Source organism: Eschrichtius robustus, chromosome 3 (genome assembly GCF_028021215.1).
Source record: "Eschrichtius robustus isolate mEscRob2 chromosome 3, mEscRob2.pri, whole genome shotgun sequence".
Classification (NCBI taxonomy): Eukaryota; Metazoa; Chordata; class Mammalia; order Artiodactyla; family Eschrichtiidae; genus Eschrichtius; species Eschrichtius robustus.
In genome coordinates, this window is record NC_090826.1 from 58,074,400 (window position 1) to 58,095,989 (window position 21,590).

At 39.4% G+C, this 21,590-nt stretch overlaps 1 protein-coding gene across 2 annotated transcripts in view; it reads right to left on the bottom strand.

The window, feature by feature from the left end:
* SLC35D1 (solute carrier family 35 member D1) overlaps nt 1–21,590 on the bottom strand; it is a 69,273-nt gene that overhangs the window by 12,289 nt on the left and 35,394 nt on the right. For both annotated transcript variants that reach the window (XR_011073537.1, XM_068540076.1), the window contains exons 9-11: nt 15,470–15,537; nt 14,260–14,338; nt 10,582–10,664 (exon numbers count right to left, since the gene is read on the bottom strand). Coding sequence is in view for 1 of the 2 variants with exons in the window: in XM_068540076.1 (XP_068396177.1) it covers nt 10,582–10,664; nt 14,260–14,338; nt 15,470–15,537 (230 nt within the window). In the remaining variant the exon portion in view is untranslated. The remainder of the gene's footprint in view (nt 1–10,581; nt 10,665–14,259; nt 14,339–15,469; nt 15,538–21,590) is intronic.

Below are 21,590 nucleotides of genomic sequence, written 5' to 3' on the forward strand. Positions count from 1 at the left end.
GTTCCAACATGAGGCAATAATAAAATAGGCTTTCATCTCATCTTTATTCCTGACTTGATCATTATCAAACGTTTACATTTTCAGAAATGGCCTTTCCTGAATCACCTGAAAAGAAGTAAATATTCATCAACAAAGACACCATGTGCCAAAAAGCAGTGATGAGTTAATGCTGTGGAAAGAATATAAATTGCTTCCTAGAAGCTTTGGGAATGTGGGGAAGCTGGAAGGAGGAGATGAGGAGGACTGAGAAAAGAAAGGGAAAAACCCCAATTTGGGGGGGAAAGGCCTATATCTAAATTTTTATACATCACTATCAAATGATTCTGAATCAAAATCTTCTGCTACTTCAAAAAACTTCTCAATCTACTGGCTCTATAAATATTCACATTAAAGTTGACCTCTGATACTTTGGAATTGGTATTTATATATTCGACAATCCTAAATACTGATTTTTAAAATCTTAAGCAATTCTCCATCTGCCTAATATTCAGATCATAGTACTACCAATTATTAATTCACTGAGACCTGCTGTGGCAGACACAGCCAGGAAAGAGACAGAAGAAAGAGACAAAGCAACAGTGTCCTGCAGACAGGGGTCTAGTTAGAATACCACAAGGCTGGCTGGCAAGTGCTGGATAGTGCCACTTCACCTGCTCTGATCCACTCCTGATCTTCCAAAGATCAGGCAAGTACAACCTACCTCTCCGAGACCTACGTAGCCATGGACATATTTACCAGCCTCGTACAATTAGAAATCCATCCTACAGACATATACTAAAAATGCCCTCCATGTAGCAGCTCCATGGCCGCGGACAAGAGTGTGAAGGAACAGGCTGTCTCTATCTCCCCCTGCAGCTGACCTGTCTGTTCACAGGTGTAGCCAGGTAGCTCTGCCTCTTAGATTAGACCCTGCCTTCCATATTCCATGTGTAAAATATGTCAACCAATATCAAAACCTATGAACCAAGACAGTTTGACTTTTACTGCGATTTCCTAATACACACAATTTCTGCCAAATAATTGCGGCAGGGCCTCTGAGTACATTCTTCCTCCAGTGACCAGGGATACCCCATCTTCACTCCCCACACAGCAGCTGCTGGGGACCCTTTTCTCATCTTTCTCACCAGGCACATAAAGCAGAGCTATGTTGCCTCTTCATCTATCTTCCAGAGCTCCTATCTGAACAAAGGGAAACAGAGAGGTGACACAGGGTTGACTAGAAAGCATTTAACTGTGGACTCTGTGACATTTGCAAAATTCTATAATGTGGGGCAAGTTACTCTCAGAACCTTAGTTTCCACATCTGTGAAATGGTGATTAGAATACCACCCTTACAGGATTGATGTGAGAATTAAATTATATAATTTATTTATATAACAATGTTATATATAATTATATGTTAAATTATATAACTAAATTATAGACTTAATAGGACAAAAGATCATTTTCAAAAGGTTAATCAGCATACAGCAGACATCCAATAGGGGTAAAAGTCAAAATGCTAAGGCATACCAGGGACTAATACTGCCAAAAAGCAAAAAGAAGAAAGGGGTTTTGGCAGTTATCGCTTCTCCCCCATCTCTGTGGCTGCACACCAATTTATTCATCCAGAAAATCAAGGAGTCCTAAGTATAGCAAAACCTTCCTGGTTTTGGTCATCCCAATTAGGCCTTAATTGTATTATGAGTAAGCAAGACTTGACCTAACCTCTACCATCTGTAGTGTATTAGTAACTCTCAAGAGTATTTTCCTAGCTGGGTATTCATCCTTCCCATTATGAGACATTCAAGGCACTTTGCACTCGGGCACCAACCTACTTCTCTAGCACAGTCAGCCCTCGGTACCTGCGGATGTAGAACCCACAGATACAGAGGGCTGACCATGGGACTTGAGCATCTGCAGATTTTGGCATCCACGGAAGGTCCTGGAACCAATCCCCTGGAAATACCGAGGGAGGCCTGTTTCACCCTTGTGAAATACGTCTTGCTCTAGCTGTACTGGAGTTCCTACCAGCACCTCCCCGGCCTCCACCCAACATCTGCCTTTCCAGCCCCACACTTCTGCTCACGCAGTACTGCATGGCTGGAATACCCACACTTCTCTTTCCCACCTCTCCAAATCCTACCCACTGGTCAAGTCCTGGCCTAAGTAGCCTTTCCACTATGAAATCTCCCAAGCAACTCTGTGTGATTTTAGTTCCTGAGACTACCACAACCTTTATTACTGGTGCCAGTCTGGATAGATACTTTGTGACCTTTGAGTGATGATAGCTGTTGAAAGCTCTTTTGAGGGAATGTATTAAAAGGGCCTCGGCATTGCTATTATTAATGCCATATAAATGCCTAATGTTATTATAAATGCTATGTGATTCCTATATAAATGAAAGCCATTACTCTTAATATAAACATTTCACACTTCCCCTCCTCCTTTGGTCTAATCTCATCACAGTAGCCAAGGTGGTCCTATTAAAACTAAATCAGATCATGTCATTCCTCTATTCAAAATCCTCCAACTCTCTTCCTAGCTCTTAAAAGTTGTCCCTAATCTGCCCCCAGCCCATTACCTCTATGGCCCCATCTCATTTCAGGCACTCCACTCCCACCTGCCACACTGGCCTCCTTGCAGGTTCTTGAACACACCAGGCACACTCCCACTTCAGGACCTTTCCACTTGCTCTGCCCTCAAGAAATCAGTACAACACCTTTGATACTAATCTCCAACTCGGGGCTGAGTCCAAACTACTCAAGCATTTCCATCATTTTCTCCCTTACTTCTATTCCTTTTTCTTTTCTGCCTCTTAAAACACCTTAAAATGTGGGTAGAGGACTCCCATCAGAACTTTTAAAAAGATAATATATTTTATGTGTTTCCTACACCTGGAAGAAGTTCCTTCAAATGTCATTAGTCTCCTGCAAAATAACTTTAGACCTAATGACCACATGACATAGTTTCACAGGACTTCCTCAGGGTGAATCAGAGAAGTTTAGTGGCAGAACTAGGATAGACAACTCTAGCTTAAAAACTGAGCACAAGAAAACCGAGGTCATGAAAAGTGAACTATATGTGAATAGCTAGCAGCAGTACCCATAACAAAACACACATTTTTTGGCTATATTCCATTTCGGTGCTCTTCTGTAAGGAATTATACTATAACCGAGGGCTAGCTAACCTCCCTACATCCTATTTAAAAGTCCAAGTTATTCTAGTGAGTTGCCAGTTATTTAACTCTAAAAAGCCTGGTAACTGTTAGTAGCAGCAGCAACCAACTGATAGTACAAAACATGTCCTCTCTCTCTCCAAATGAGAGAGCTACTAAGTAAAGGAAAAGCTCATGTCCTTACTTCAGGAGAAGCCTAGAACCAGAAGAGAGTCTGCTAGGATGGAATTATTCAGAAGGAGGAGTCTGGAATTAGGAAGCAACACATCCTTTTAAGGAAACAGGCAAAGGAGTCCAAAATGAACGAATTGTAGATTCAGACGCTGGGCAGAGATAGCTAGACCAAAGTCCTCAGAACCTAACTCCGGAGCTAGACTCTGAGCTGCACCATGGCCCACCCCAAAGACTGCATAGACTCTAGTTTGGTGTCAGAAGCTACAGTAAAATGGGTTGTGTTACACAAAAGGAGGCTGACTTAAGAGTTATATAACCAGTATGATGACATATCCTGAAGGGATATGAAAATAAATTTATTCATCTATTCACTATTTACTAGACTGCAGTTAAGAAAATGTGGAAGGCAATCAAGGATTGAATATTTACCAGCTGGGTAGTATGTGGCAAGTTTCTCAGCCCCTCTGTGAAATGGAATATTCACAGCATCTGTCTCAGAGGGCTGTTTTGAAGATTAAGTGTGGAGTACTTAGGGCAATGCCTAAGCATAAAAAATATTGTCTGGTATTCTTTTATTATTATTACTGGTTGGATGCCTATTATGGATCAGGAACTGATAAATACTGACACAACTATAAATAAAACAAGTGATTTCTACCCTCAAATAGCTGAGAATCTAAGGTAACAATGGCTACATATGGTTTACTTAGGTTACATTACAATTAATCAGTCATTTACTGAATGATAATTCATTACTGGGTGAGAACTTGGACTCTGGAGTCCAACCCATCTGGGTTAAAATCCTTCTATGACTTACTAGCTATGTGACCTTGGCAGAGCTATGAGTGAATGCACCATGTCTCTCTGGAGCACGATGCCTGGCACACAGAAACAGGCTCAATGCATGCCTTCAGAATGCATTCAACTCAAACTTTCTAAGCCTCAGCCTCCTCATTTATAAAACAGTGATAATAAAAGAACTTCAAAAGAGTGTTATGAAGAATTAGGCAGTTCAACAAAGAAAGCACAGTATTTTCAACAAAAGGTACTGGAACAACTGGATATCTATTTTAAAAAAACACATACACAGGAAAAAGAATCTTCATCCAGACCTCACACCACATATAAAAATCATTACAAAACAGGCTATATACCTAACTATAAAACCTAAAACTGTAAAACTTCTAGAAGAAAATATAAGAGAAAATCTTTGTGACCTTGGGTTAGGCAAAGATTTCTTAGACACAACACTGAAAGCACAACCCACAAAAGAAAAAAAAAACTGGTAAATTAAACTTCATCAAAAATTTTAAATTTTGCTCTTCAAAAGAGATTAAGAAAATGAAAAGCAAGCCATGACTGAGAAAAACTACTTGCAAATCACACATCTGATAAAGGACATGTATCCACAATATACTGATATAAGGAACTCTCAAAACTCATTAAGAAAACAACTCAAGTTTTTGAAATGAGCAAAATATTTGAATAGCCATTTTACCAAAGAATACATACAGATGGCAAATAAGCACATGAAAAGATGCTCAACATCATTAATCATTAGGGAAATTAAAACCACAATGAGATACCACTACAGATCTATTAGAATGTCTAGAATTTGAAAAACAAAGACAAACTGATGATACCAAGGGCCAAGATGCGGAACAATTAGAACTCTCATACATGGCTGGGGGTTTACGCAAAATGGTACAGACACTTTTGAAAATAGTTTGGCAACTTCTAACAAAGTTAAATATACACTTACCATACAGCCCAGAAATTCCACTCCTAAGTATTTACCCAAGTGAAATGAAAACTTATGTTCATACACAAACTTTTAAACAAATGTTTTAGCAGCTAAGACAAAACACCTAAAAACTGCTAACTATGCAAATAACTTTCAGTTGATGCATGGATAAACAAACTGTGATGCATCCATAATGGAATACTACTCAGCAGTAAAATGGTGCAAACTACTGATACATGCACACCACAGAATCTCAAATGCAACATGGAATCTCACATGCAGTATGTTAAGCGAAAGAAGTCAGACCAAGAGCTACATAATATTATGTATCATTATATGACATTCTGGACACCATATGGATAGAAAACAGATCTTTGTAAGGGGAGAGGGGTTCAATGCAAAGGGACATAGGGAGATTTTGGGGGGTAATACAATTATTTTATACCTTGAATATGGTGGTTACATAACTGTAATAGCTGGTTACATAACTGTATGCATTTGTCAAAACTTGCAGAACTGTACAGGAAAAGGGGGGCATTTTACTGTATTTAAATCATATGTTAATTTTTTTTTTTTTTTAATGGAAGGGAAAAAAAAAAAGAATCACAGATAAAGATAAGCTCCAGAGATTCTACAAATTCTAGCCCGGGCAGTTATGGGGATGATGATGTCATTATCTGGAGAGGATACGTTACTCGGGCCAAAGCCACAGGCCAGAGCCCAACCTCTGATGAAAGTACAGAAGCGTGTTCTGTCACCACCCTTCACTATTCATTCCCCACTTGCTCTGCTGCTTTTCTGGGCTTGGGTGAACAGGCACTAATTGGCCACTGGAAAAAGGCACTTAGGGGAGTTAGAGACAGCCAGGCTCTCCACAGAGCCCTACTGAAAAAAACAAACAAACAAAAAAAGCCTTCATAAATCACAGTATTAAATTTGAATGGAGCCTGAGAAGCTACCAATGCAAACCTCCTGCTTCCTGGAATTGAATCGTATCAGAGGGGTCTATTTAAACTTTTCTTAAAACAGCAAAGAAACCAGGCGGGGTGAAGGGGAGCTAGATGCATCTGAGTTTAATCAGAGAATCCTTTAAGAGTACAGTTTAATTAGTGATTTCCTTCAAAGTGCAATCAGCCAAGGATGGACTGACACCATGTCCAATCAAAGTGAACTCTAATAAGTAGCCAATTTAAGTTTGGTTTTCACATTTAAAAAAGAAGTAATGTTCACAACCTATGAGTCTGCTGATTAACTAGTGGAAGATAAGTCAAAAAAACAATAAAACCATAATTTTCATTTTAAAGAGAAAAAGTGAGAAAAAAAAGGCAACATATACTTTCCTTTACAAATGCTGTAAAGCATGTTGTAATGGAAAGAGTATTTGAAACAGAAGGTCACCTGGATTTTAATCCCAACTCTGCAAATAATTTGAACGCTGACTGGTGACTAAGTATACTACTTATTGTCCTTAATCTTATCATGAAACAGAGATTAAAGAGATACGGCATGTAAAATTTATTACAATAAAATGTGAAAGCAATTAGGAATTATTAAAAATACTACAGAGGGGAAGAGTACCAATGACATCATTATCAACTAACCTTGCTAGCAAAAGAGTACTGTTTAACCAGAACTATAATGCACTACTTAACACAAAAAGAAATTCCACTGGAAGAATTTTCAAGATGTTACATATGTTAGGCTGACATACGTTGTAACATTCCAGCATACTCAGGCACTTAGAAGTTTTTTTAAGTAGCCTGAAACGTGAAAAAAAAAAAAAAAACCCCTAATATTTCTTATAAGATACTATAAGAGATTTGAACTGCAGATATCTGAAAATGCAAACAGCAGCTTTTATTTCATTTTGACTATCAAGTTCTCATTTGAAGGGGACAAAAAGAAAATCAAGGCATCTCTGAATCGGGTCTGTAACATGTCATAATGATTCTTTAATCTAGATTTTTAGAAATGAAGGAAACTCAGGCCACATCCAAAGTCAAAACTGGTTCACCATGTTGATCCTTATATCCTGGCCCTTCTTCACAGCTATTAATGAAAGAAACTGATATTTACTAAGCATAGATGTGAAGCAATGAATCAGGTACTTTACATTCACTGGATTATTTCATTCCAACAACTCTAAAGAGATAGGTATTTCTATCCCAAACACATAAGAAAACTGAAGCTCAGAAAAGATAAACAACTCATTCAAAATCACACAGGGAGCAAGCATCAGAAGTGTGACTCTGACCAGGATCTGAGACTCAGCTACTCATCTTCCTTCTATAACGTGCAGTCCTCAGGTATGCTTACATACCCATCCTCTCACCAACTCCTACCCCACAAATAAAAAATGATTTTTCCTCTAAAAGACAAACAACAATAGTGGCAAATAAATGTCAGGGAAGGGGAAACAATGAATTACTAACCTATTAATAATATTAGTATGGAATATTAAATTCTCATATTGATTCATAAGAAAGGTAGAATAGGTATTATCATTTGTTTACATTTGAAGAAATAAAAGCTCAAGAGAAGTTATATACTTTCTTGCAAATTAAAAAAAAAGATACTACCATATTCTAGAAAAGAGTTTTATAGTTTCCAAAGTGTTTTTTTACCAATCCATACAGCAATATACAGCAATCCAATCAAGCAAATATTTATTAAGCAATGACCAGGATTCATTCTAGGAGCTTGGGAAACGTGAGGGAAGAATACAGGCAGAGATCCATACCCTCGTGGAACTTACATTATAGCAGCGGAGATAGAAAATAGGTAATATATATAAATAGAAATAGAAAAGTAGAATAAGAGGGTTTGGGAGTATCAGAAGAGGAAGAGCAGGCTGCAATTTTAAATAAGGTGGTCGGGGTAGACCTCCTTGAATAGGTAACATCTGAGCAAAAATTTATAGGCATAAAGGAATTAGCCACGCAAAGTATCTATCTGGCAGTATAATGTTCCAGGTAGAGGAAATATCCTGTCCAAGCACCTAAAGAGAGAGCATGCCCTGTATTCTAAAGGAACAGCAAGGAGGTCTGTGTAGATGAAGTGAGGTGAGGGAGAAGAGAAGCAAGAGTTGAACTTGGAGGACAAGATGGGGATAGATCTTGTAGGGCCTTGTCAGGACTTTGGGACCTGGAGAGACATGGGGGAAGGGAAGTAAAAAGAAGAGTGACATGTTCTGATTTACCTTTTACAAGGAATATACTGTCAACTCTTGAGAACTGACTAGGGGTGGGATGGGGGGATGAGTTAAACCAGGGATACAAGTACAGAAGACTAGGCAGTAATCTAGGCAAAAGATGTTGGTAGCTTAGATGATGATGGAAGTTATGCAGATGGTGAAAAGTGGTATTCTGAAGGCAGAACCAACAGAATTTGCTAACAAACTGGATACTGTGTATAAGACGGAAGAGTCAAGGATGACTCCAAGGTTTTTGAACTGGGAGGCTAGAAGGATGGAGGCTCCATCAGCTGAGATGCAGAGGCTGTGGAGGTGGAAGAGACTTTGGAGAAAATAAAGTTCAGTTTTTGACATGTCAGCCAGAGATGTCAAGTGGGCTACTACATATAAAAGTCTGAGTTCAGGACAGAGGTCTTTAAAATTTGAGAATTTTAAAGCATATAAATAGTGTTTAAAAGCATGAAATTCAAAATTCTCAAACTGAAAAAGATCTTTCATGCAAGTCACCCTCATCATTGTTGAAGATAAATAAAGTCTAAAGAAATGCAGTGATATGTCCAAGGTTAGACACATATAAAGCAACTCTAACAGAGCTGGTATTCTTTAGCCTTGAATCTTCTTGAGAACACTGCATTGACATCTAGCACAATATATAAAGGATTATTCTTTGAAGGCTAAATAAAAGGGGTTCAACTTCCAGAAAAGACTCCCCAAAAACTGTGGATAAAATATGGAACCACTGTCTCTCCCTTTTCTTAAAAAGCATTATTGAAAGACATGAAATGTATAGTTTAAAGACAGCCTCTTCAATAAGTGGTGCTGGGAAAACTGGACAGCTACATATAAAAGAATGAAATTAGAGCACTCCCTAACACCATACACAAAAATAAACTCAAAACGGATTAAAGACCTAAATGTAAGACTAGACACTATAAAACTCTTAGAGGAAAACATAGGAAGAACACTCTTTGACATAAACCACAGCAAGACCTTTTTTGATCCACCTCCTAGGGTAATGAAAATAAAAACAAAAATAAACAAATGGAACCTCATGAAACTTAAAAGCTTTTGCACAGCAAAGGAAACCATAAACAAGATGAAAAGACAACCCTCAGAATGGAAGAAAACATTTGCAAATGAAACAACAGACAAAGGATTAATCTCCAAAATATACAAACAGCTCATTCAGCTCAATATCAAAAAAACAAACAACCCAATCAAAAAATGGGTGGAAGACATAAATAGACATTTCACTGAAGAAGACATACAGATGGCCAAGAGGCACATGAAAAGATGTTCAACATCACTAATTATTAGAGAAATGCAAATCAAAACTACAGTGAGGTATCACCTCACACCAGTCAGAATGGCCATCATCAAAAAATCTACAAACAATAAATGCTGGAGAGGTTGTGGAGAAAAGGGAACCCTCTTGCATTGTTGGTGGGAATGTAAATTGATATAGCCACTATGGAGAACAGTATGGAGGTTCCTTAAAAAACTAAAAATAGAACTACCAGGTAACCCAGCAATCCCACTACTAGGCATATACCCTGAGAAAACCATAATTCAAAAGGACACATGTACCCCAATGTTCACTGCAGCACTATTTACAATAGCCAGGACATGGAAACAACCTAAATGTCCAATAACAGATGAATGGATAAAGAAGATGTGGTACATATATACAATGGAATATTACTCAGCCATAAAAAGGAACGAAACTGGGTCATTTGTAGAGATGTGGATGGTCCTAGAGTCTGTCATACAGAGTGAAGTAAGCCAGAAAGAGAAAAACAAATATCGTATATTAACGCATATATGCGGAATCTAGAAAAATGGTACAGATGAACCTATTTTCAGGGCAGGAATAGAGACGAAGAGAAGGGACATGTGGACACAACCACGGGGAAAGGAAGGGTGGGACAAACTGGGACATTAGGATTGACATATAAACACTACCGTGGGTAAAATAGATAGCTAGTGGGAACCTGCTATAAAGCACAGGAAGCTCAGCTCGGCACTCTGTGACGACCTAGATGGGGTGGGGTGGGAGGGAGGGGATATATGTATACATATAGCTGATTCATTTCACTGTACAGCAGAAACTAACACAACATGGTAAAGCAATTATACTCCAATAAAAAACTGTTTTTAATAAAATATATATATATAGTACATTGTAGGCACTCCATAAATGTTTGTCTAATAATAAATGAACAAATTTGCTGTGAAACAGTCTAAGCTTACTGTGACTATTTGACAATCCAAATCCACTCATCAAAGTGGTTACAGTTAAATATTTTTACTTACCTGATATTTAAGCCAATGAAGTTTGTCCATGTGAAAATGTAATCTCCACCAAAGACCATTCCAATATAAGTTATTAATATATTCTAAAAAGAGAAATGGCAATATACTGTATCATAGGTTTAACTGAACTTTTTCAATATTCATATAAACTCATCCATACAAAGACCCAAACATATATCCTTAAAATACAAAAACAAATAAACAGAAAATAACAAAAACCTAATGACCCTAAAACGAGTGTAGTATGAGCATGAACATTAACTAATTAAAAAACAATGACATCAGTCTCTTCCCAGTCTCTCTCTGGAAGCTAAATGCTTTCACCGATACTGAAGAATACTAAAAAGATTATCAAACTTTCCCTGCCCTGTGGCACACGCTGACATTATCAATCTAGATAGAAAAGAACTGCTATTACTGGGGGCAGAAAACACCAAGCCACGTTTAGCAATCTCAGAGAAGAGTGCTTTTCTCCTCCTGTAGAGGTAGCAGTTGACTTGCCAGGGGAGAGTGAAGAAGGAAAATCTGCTTACATGCAAGCATTTTCCCCTCTTTCTTGAAAAGGAAAAAAGGGATGGTGGGGAATTTACCAACTAAAAGACTGTTTCTAGAGCAATCTTCCTTGGCACCTTAAAAAACCACAGGGGAAGTCACCTCAAAGTAGCATACGTAAAATCACCTCTCCCAACTCCCTTAAACTCCCAGGTGTAAACATCTTCTGCTTATCTCACTCCCTTTTTGGCTTGTGAGATCTTACTTCCTAGACCAGGGATAGAACCGGGCCCAGGGCAGTGAAAGCGTCTGGCTCCCTTTTAATTATCCTCAGACCGTAAAGGTGAAATAAAGTTTTCCAAAGTTTCATCTCTTATTCAGTTCTTCCCTAACCTCTCTTCTTCCACATTAAGTCACTGCCTCCCTCTGTGCTATTACAACTGCCAGAAACGGTAAATGTCACAAATATTTTTAGTACCTGGGCTCTCTCCGATTAGACCTGTGAAGCAGAAAGTATAGTGCCACAGTGTTTTTAAGAAGCCAAAAACAAACTTCAAAATTATTTTTTTAATGGAGTACGCTTTGAGAGAGCATTCAAAATTATGTCAGCCTCTTCTAGGTCTAAGGATGGAGACAGAATGTTACTTTAGAGCAGATTTTCTTATTATTTGAGAGGAAAAAAATAAAATTAAATACCATGTAACAGTAAACAAGGCTGGTAGGCAACTTGGGAAAATGTGTAAGAGGACCTCTTGGAGTACAGAGATCCAGGGAAAAGAGAGATTAATGTGCATAAACTGCCCAAGGAACTTCAGAAAGGGAAAGGACTCAACCCTTGTTGCTCAAAATCAGAAGTTAGAAAAACTTTTTTTTTTAAATATTTATTTATTTATTTGGCTGCGCCAGGTCATAGTTTTGGCATGCGGGATCTTTAGTTGCGGCATATGGGATCTAGTTCCCTGACCAGGGATCGAACCCGGGCCCCCTGCATTGGGAGTGCGGAGTCTTAGCCACTGGACCATCAGGGAAGCCCCAGAAGTTAGAAAAACTCCAAGTATATATTAGGGTATCCTAACCAAGGTTTTCTATCAGAAAAAAACACTCATGCTCCCAAAGCAGAACTTACCAGGAAGCACAGAAGAGTCTGCGCTGGTAGCTCAAAACTAAGACTGCAATCTCAGCCTTCAGTATACCTGAGACTCAGCTGGAAACCCTGATGATTTCCGCGCCCTACTTTAGAGATTCTGATTCAATACATCTGAGGTGAGCCTAGGAATTTCCATGTTTAACTAGCTCTCCTAAGTAATTTTCCAACCACACTCAGGAGAAACAAGGAATGCTGACCCAAGGGTTTATGGGGTTAGGATCCTCAAGCACAGAAGGAAGCTTGAAGCCTGCTGGGAACAGTAACTGAGCTACAAGGGTTGTAACTGGGAGGCTAATGAAAGAAGCTCCACTGTGGCCTGAGACACTCCAAACCAGCAAGGACATCAGGGTACTCCCGTCTGTCTGAAGATATAAGACATCCTTTAATAGCAATACCACATGGCCGTGAGAAGCGACAGCAATTCTAAACCACAGCTGACCCTTGAACAAAGCAGGGGTTAGGGGTGCAGTGGAAAATCCGACTGTAACTTATGGATGGCCCCCCTTACCTGTGATTCAGCATCTGTGGATTCAACAACCACAGATGGTGTAGTACTGTAATATTTACTACTGAAAAATATCCGAGTATTACGTGGACCAGAGCACTTCAAACCTGCATTGTTTAAGGGTCAACTATAATCAGATAATCCATTTTTTCCCCTCCCTCTAGAGTTTGGAAGTAAAACTGCTCCCTTTGGACTAAGTTCATACAGTTCTGTGGGGAAGAGGAAATATCAAAAGAAAAGTACTGGACTTTATGTTAATGAGAGCGTGACTGTATCTGTACCCCATGCTAATAATGATAAAGAACGTACTCTAAGAAATTCTAAGCAAATAGGTTTAGTTATCTGCTAAATAACTTTCCCTCACCATCCTTCTTCTTGGTTAAAAACATGGCACCAACTGTTCTGTCTCTCATGTTCTTACTGTTTTTATTCTGAAAAGGCAAGTCATCTACTTTGCTCTTGAAGCACTCACTTTACAAAAACCGGAACAGGGCTGAGAGCTAATTTGGGGGCTGAAACTGTCTCAGCCAGGCCAGGCCTTTGAATGCCTATCTCTAGCTTTCACGGGAAGTCACACAACTGACTTGTTATAGTTTAATTTAGAATTCTATTCACACCAAGCACTCCAAATCCATGATTTGAAGACACAGACCTTCTGAAGTTTTAACCCAAATCTAGTTTCTATAATGAGGTCAGGCAGACACAACTCCATTGGGGGTGCAAAGGGAAACATAGCAGAACAGTACAAACTTTGCCTCTGAAACCCCTTCCCTCGCTATTGACAAATGGGGCACCTGAAAGTAAGTTCCAAGGGCAAGTGCACTCTTTCCTCCAAATGATCCAGGACCTACCTCTATCTTGCTTTTTTTTAGAAAGCAAGCCTACCTCACTAATTCTTTTGGAATTCAGGGATGCTGTGGCCTCTTGGATCTTAAAGCACCAGAATCACAAAGTCGGATGAAAGAGGCCTCAGGCTTCAAGTCACTAACTGCAGCTCAATATTCAAGTCAGCTTGGCTCTCCTGGCTGAAGACAAATGAGCCTCCCTCAAATAAAATGGATCAGGAGGAAATGACATCACTGGAAATGTCAGACACAGCTTTTAAAAGTGGGCCATTTAAGGTTTGGCTCACGCTTAGGAAAACTCTCTTGATTAGCTTTTGGCACACATCCTTTTCCTACAGAACAGCCAGAACTCAGCGAGGCAGAGAACAATTCTCATTGGGAGTTAAAGGGACAAACCTATCAGTACCAAGCTAGTCAGAAACAGGGCTGATTCTCCTTCCTCTGCTCTGAGATGACACATTCTCCTTTTCCGATACTCCTCAGACCTAAGTTGCCTGAAAGTAGAGATGATGCCTTCCCTGAGTTCTTAAGGATTGTTCTAGAAACCACCCCACAAGTCGTCAAACTACCAAGGCAACACATGAGGAAATAAGAATGATGGGGCTTACGGCCACAGCCAGACTTATTTCAGAGGAACACTTTTCAAATAAAGAAGGCACCCAAAAGAGAACAGTATTTTTTCAACTCACCTTAATACAGCCAACTATTGTAGTTGTAAGAGCAGAATTATACTGAGTGCAGAGTACTGTGGCATACATCAAGATAAATCTGGAAAAAAGAAGGAAAAGGTATCTTATAAGTAAGATTCAACTGCTGATTTTATAATAACCTCTAGCCAAGAGAAACAGTGTTGGCCATGCCAGTACATTCTACTAGTCACTGATTGACTGTGAGCTTTCCCTACTTCACTGCTGCTTATACTGCAGTTTCAGATTTTTTAAAATTTCATTAAAGAGAAACACATGTACATTTAACGATCAGGTGCTTTTCCCAGCTACCGCACCGAAACCTTGAAACCACCATTCACAATCATGAATACTCTTTTTAGATCATAGTCCTAATTCACCTAACCCAGATAGAAAGCTCAGGACTCACAGACCCTGGCTCAGGTGTGCATGTCACATGAGGCCAATATGATTCCAGACCAGGGTGAAGGCAAGAGAGATTCTTAAGGATGGAAGAAAAGCAAATGAGAACTACTTTAAGAGGGGATATAGTTCACTTAACAACGAAGTGGCAGCAGTCGGCAGTCCCAGATTTTACAATGAGGATTTGAAGCCTGACTCAGTACCAAGGTATCATGTCAACTTTATTTTGAAGCATCCAATCACTATGTACCTAGCCTGTGCCAGATCCGGTCACAAATATCGAGTGAAATGACTGGTTGAGGGAAAAAAAAGCATTAGGGATATTTGGAGGTGAAGAGAAGAGGCAGATACAGCACATGTGCAGATACCCTCTTGCCTTCTACAACCTGGCAGGGAGAGGTCAGCCCTAAATTCAAAGGCTGCCACTGCTACCTACTAATTCTGCAAACTTAGACAATTTACTTGAATTCCGAGCCTGCTTTCTCATAGGTAAGGGGACAACAATATCTGTCAAATGGTCAATGTAGAAATAAAATTAAATAATGCATCTTGAAATATAATGGTGCTTATCACATACTAGCTTATTGGGTAAATATTAGTTTTTTTCCTTCATCCTTCTGAGCATGACTTTGAGATCAGTTTGGTAGCCCTGAGGGCACATTCCCAAGGGTGGTGAAACCACCTGAATCTGGAGGTTTATCCTAAGCTAATACACTCAAGAGACAGAACAGGATACTAAGGAATGAGGCAAAAAGACGCTAGAACAACTCTGTCTAGGAAAGCTATCTGTTAACAAGGCAGCAAGGCTTACCCCATCACACACGAGAGGGTGAACTGCAGAAGAAAGAGGGTGTCGGCCCAGCCTTCAAAATCCATTGCCTGTAATACACAAGAAAGCCCCGGACTTTAGAGCAGGCTCTCAACATCAGCCGTTCCACTCATCAACCAAACTCCTGTGCGCTTGCTCCCGCCACACTCTGCCACATACATACATTTCCCTGCATCGCTCCAAGCGTAGAGAGTGACGTTCAAGAACGTCACATACATGGAGCTGAATCAACAAGCAGTTTTGTAAGGTTTTCTCCTTTCCAAAATATGTAAGGTGAGGGAGATTTTGTACTTCTCCCTGTTGGTACAAGGAAACTGATATTTGCTTGACGGCACAAGCCATGTCCTACTAATCTCAGCAATTCTCCCAGATGGCTGGTATTAACTAAAGGCTTTCTCAAACCTTAAAACGTATTTCTTCCCTGTAACGTGCGAAAGCTCAAGTACAGCCTTAGTTACACAAATTCAGCTGAGGTCTGTCCAGGAAGAATTCCTATTTTAAAACAGTTGATTTTGTAAAAGCAAGATTTCTGTTGTTCTGTTTGTTTCGAAGCCAAAAGCAAAGGAATGAATAGAAATGACAGGTGCATTGATCATCTCATTTCTCATCCAATAGGGAGGGTTTGTCTCTCAAGTACATAATTTCTCTTGCAATATGAGTTTGTCAGGCAAATATGAGAAACGCTCCACTTTTTCTCTCTCTGCCAACCTGTCCAGCTTCAACTCTTGCCACTTCAACATAAATCTCACAGCTCCAGGGCTCCAGCAATACCAGGCTCCTTGTGGTTTATAAAACATAACCTGCAGTTTCAAACTCACGTGCCTTTGCCTGGAATACCCTTCCCCTCTACATTCATCTGACTCCTGCTCACCCATCAAACTAGAAGTCAAGCAGCTCCTTCGTGGGGCTTTCCCGGATCAAGAACTCCTTCCTTTGTGCCTCAGCAGTACTTCTCTAGTGCTCTTATCTCTCTGAACTGCAAATCTTTCTACACCACGTCTACAGACTGTGAGCTCCCTGGTGGGAGGAACCACATCAAATTAACTGAATCACATTCCGAACACAGCATTTGACAGACAGTAGACATTCAATCTGCTTACGGTTCTTTGTTGAGGCATAACATATAAAAAATAAAATTCACCAATTTTAAGTGTGTAATTCAATGAGTCTTGAAAAATATATAGTCATGAAACCACCATTACAGTCATGATAAAGAAATTTCAGCCTAAAACCATAAAACCTAGAAGAAAACACAGGGAAAAGCTCCTTACCACTGGTCTTGACAATAATTTTTTGGCTATGACACCAAAAGCACAAACAACAAAAGATAAGAGGGACTACATTAAACTAAAAGGCTTCTGCACAGCAAAAGAAACCATCAACAAAATGAGAAGGCAACCTACGGAATGGGAAAAAGTATTTGTAAACCATATATCTGATAAGAGGTGAATAGCCAAAGTATATAAGGAACTCATATAACTCAACAGCAAAAAAAAAAAAAAAAAACCAAACAACCCAATTAAAAAATGGGCAAAGGAACTGAGTAGACATTTCCCCCAAAAGGAGGCGCAAATGGACAATAGGTACATGAAAAGGTGCTCAACATCACTAATCAAAAGAAAGACGCAAATCAAAACCACAATGAGATAGCACCCCACACCTGTTAGAATAGCTGTCATCAGAAAGACAAGAGAGGGCTTCCCTGGTGGCGCAGTGGTTGAGAATCTGCCTGCCAATGCAGGGGACGCGGGTTCGAGCCCTGGTCTGGGAAGATCCCACATGCCGCGGAGCAACTGGGCCCGTGAGCCACAACTATTGAGCCTGAGCGTCTGGAGCCTCTGCTCCGCAACAAGAGAGGCCGCGATAGTGAGAGGCCCGCGCACCGCGATGAAGAGTGGCCCCCACTCGCCGCAACTGGAGAAAGCCCTCGCACAGAAACGAAGACCCGACACAGCCAAAAATAAACATAATAAATAAATAATAAATAAAAAATTAAAAAAAAAAAAGACAAGAGATAACAAGTGCTGGAGAGGGTGTGGAGGAAAGAGAACACTTGTGCACTGTGGGTGGGAATGTAAATTTGTACAGCCAAGATGGAAAACACACACACACAGACACACACAATGGAGCATTATTTAGCCATGAGAAAGGAAATCCTGCTTTTTGCAACAACATAAATGGACCTTGAGGGCATTATGCAAAGTGAGATAAATCAGACAGAGAAAGACAGACACGGTCTGATCTCACTTACACGTAAAATCTAAAAAAGCCAAATTCACAGAAACAGAGGGTGAATGGTGGTTGCCAGGGGCTGAGGCGTGGGGGAAATGGTGAGAGGTTGGTTTTACAACTTATAAGATGCGTAAGTTCTAGGGATCTAACGTATAAGCATGGTATTATAGTTAACAACACTGTATTATATACTTGAATATTACTAAGAGAGTAGATCTTAAGTGTTCTCACCACACAGAAAAAAAGGCAGTTATGTGAGGTGATGGCAGGGTTAACTAATGCTACTGTGGTAATCATTTCCTAATACATAACTGTATCAAATCAACCACTGTACAACTTAAACTTACACAATATTAAATGTCCATTGTATCTCAGTAAAGCTGGAAAGAAATATTTACCACCCTAGAAAGTTCCCTCCTGCCCCTTTACAGTCAGTCAATCCCCTCTCCCATTTACAGCCCCTGGGAACCTCTGATCTACTTTCTTACTAGAGTTTTACCATTCAGTAATTTCATATAAATGAGATTGTACAGTATGTACGCTTTTATGTCTGGCTTCTTTCACTTGACATAATGTGGATGGCTTGGTTCTTTCAGTAAATGCATCTTTAATTTTATAATGAACTGTCCAACTGTTTTCCAAAGTAGCTATAACGTTTTGTATTCCCACCAGCACTGTTATGAGAGTTCCCACTGCTCTACATTCATATATACACTTGGAACTGTTTGAGACCATCCAAGTGATTAAATAAATGGTAGCTCATTATAATTTTAATTTTTTTTAGGTCATGAATCAATTTATTGATCACAAATAGCATTGAAAAATAAAATAGAACAAAATAGAAAACAGGGTGTATTCTGTGTAACAAGAAATATTTTTTTATGAAATTTTGCCTCATTTATGTGTGCATGGGAGTGTATACTGAATCACAATATAATTATTATTTCTAACTGTATGTAGAGGTCAATATTTTGAGAAATATTGGTCTAGGGGATCAAATGTTATTTTTAGGGTTAAATGTTTAAAATATTTATACACTGACATGAAAATTGTAGTTTCTACCTGGCCGAAGCATGGCAAGACTCACACAGATAAACCGGAGTAAAAAGTATTACAGACCTAATACTTTTTTTTTTTTTTTTTTTTGGCTGCATCGGGTCTTAGTTGCGGCACATGGGATCTTCGTTGAGGCATGCGGGCTTCTCTCCAGTTGCGGCGTGCAGGTTTTTCTCTCTCTAGCTGTGGTGCGTGGGCTCCAGGGCAAGTGGGCTCTGAAGTTGTGGCGCTCGGGCTCCAGAGCGCGTGGGCTCTGTAGTTTGCGGCGCGCACAGGCTTAGTTGCCCTGCGGCATGTGGGATCTTAGTTCCCCGACCAGCGATGGAACCCAAGTCCCCTGCGTTGGAAGGCAGATTCTTTACCACGGGACCACCAGGGAAGTCCCCAGACCTAATACTCTTGAAGAAACAGAATACATTCTATTTCACACACAGACACCAACATCTTTTGTCTTGAAACTTGTAGCACTTTCCTCTCTTATAAGTTCCGTTTCTTCTTCTTTTTTAAAGCCTTCATAAACTGATTACTGGCTTTGAAGTCAGACCTGCATCCAGATCCCAAATCCACCATTCCCTATGTGTATCATTGTAATTTTAATTTGCATTTCCCTAATCACTAATGAGGTTAAGCATCTTTTAATGTGCTATTTTGCCATCAGTACTGTTTCTTTAGTGAAGTGTCTGTGCAAATCTTTTCCAAATTTTATTCAAGTTATTTGTCTTCTTACTACTGAGTTTTAAATTAAGTTTTAAAAAATATATTCTAGATACAAGTCCTTAATCATATATATTGGGTTGGCCAAAAAGTTCCCTAGGTTTTTAAGTAAAAATAAAAGACACACTTTTCATTTTCACCAAGAACTTTACTGAACAACGTATTCACCCTTTTGTTCCACTACCTTCTGCCATTTTTCAGGCAACTTCGTAATTCCATCTTCCCAAACATTTCATCTTTTTGAGCAAAGAACTGTTCCAGGTGCCTTTTACAGTTTTCCAGGGAACTGAAATTTTTTCCATTGAGAGAATTTTCTAAAGACTGAAATAAATGGAAATCTGAAGGTGCAATGTCTGGTGAATACGGCGGATGAACCAGAACTTCCCAACCAAGCCTTAACAGTTTCTGCCTGGTCATCAAAGAAACATGCGGCCTTGTGTGATCCTGATGGAAGATTATGCGTTTTCTGTTGACTAATTCCGGACGCTTTCGTCGAGTGCTGCTTTCAGTTGGTCTAATTGAGAGCAGTACTTGTTGGAATTAACTGACTGGTTTTCCGGAAGGAGCTCATAATAGAGGACTCCCTTCCAATCCCACCATATACATCACCACCTTCTTTGGATGAAGACTGGCCTTTGGTGTGGTTGGTGGTGATTCATTTCGCTTGCCCCACGATCCCTTCCGTTCCACATTATTGTACAGTATCCACTTTTCATCACCCGTCACAATTTGTTTTAAAAAACGAAACGTTTTTGTTACGTTTAAGTAGAGAATCGCATGTGGAAATACGGTCCAGAAGGTTTTTTTCCACTTTAACTTATGTGGAACCCAAACATTAAAGTGATTAACATAACCAAGCTGATGCAAATGATTTTCAACGCTTGATTTGGATATTTCGAGTATGTTGGCCATCTCCCGCGTGGTGTAACGTTGACTGTTCTCAATTAATGCCTCGATTGATCACTATCAACTTCAACTGGTCAACCTGACCGTGGAGCATCTTCCAGCAAGAAATCTCCAGCACAAAACTTCGCAAACCACGTTTGACACGTTCGATCAGTCACAGCACCTTCTCCAAACACTGTACAAATCTTTTTGTGCGTTGCAGGTGCGTTTTTACCATTCTTGAAATAATAAAGCATAATGTGCCAAAAATGTTGCTTCTTTCTTATCAATATTAAAATGACTAGACAAAAATTCACCAATTTCGCTAAGTTTTTTTTTTAATGCACGCTGATAAGACAGCTGTCATACAATCTAACAAAACAATCTAACAAAATTGTTTTGAATGAAGTTAAAGACAACTAAGCACTACTAGAACCATCTTACGGAAAAAACCAAATGAACTTTTCGGCCAACCCAATATATATGAATGCAATATATGCAATATATGATTATACAAGTATTTTCAGTCTGTGGCTTGCATTTTCTTAACGGTGTCTTTTGAAAAACAACTTTAATTTTGATGGAGTCTAAGATCAACTTCGTGTTTTACAATTCTTGCTTTTTATGACTTTTCTATGAAACCCAGTCTAACCCTAAATCACAAAGATATTTTTCTGTGTTTTCTTCTAGTTTTATAGTTTTAGCTCCACTTTTAGGTCTATGATCCTTTTTGTATTAGTTTGCTAGGGCTGCTGTAACAAAGTACCACAAACTGAGTGACTTAAAAAACAGAAATGCATTGTCTTACAGTTCTAAATGCTAGAAGTCCAAGATCAAGGTGTCAGCAGGGTTGGTTCCTTCTGAGGGCTGTGAGAGAGAATCTGTTCCACGCCTCTCCCCTAGCTTCTGGTGATATGCTGGCAATCTTTGGTGTTCCTTAGCTTGCTGAGGCATCATTCTGGTATCTGCCTTCATGTTCTCATGGCATTCTCTCTATGTTACTGTCTGTGTCCAAATTTACCCTTTTTATAACTGCACCATTGATACTGGATTTAGGGTCCATCCTACTCCATTATGATTTCATCTTAACAAATTACATCTGCAATGACCCTGTTTCAAAATAAGGTCACGTCCTGATACTGGGGGTAGGACTTCAACATGACTTTGAGGGGAGCAACAACACAATGCAACTCAAAATACTTTTCAAATTAATTTT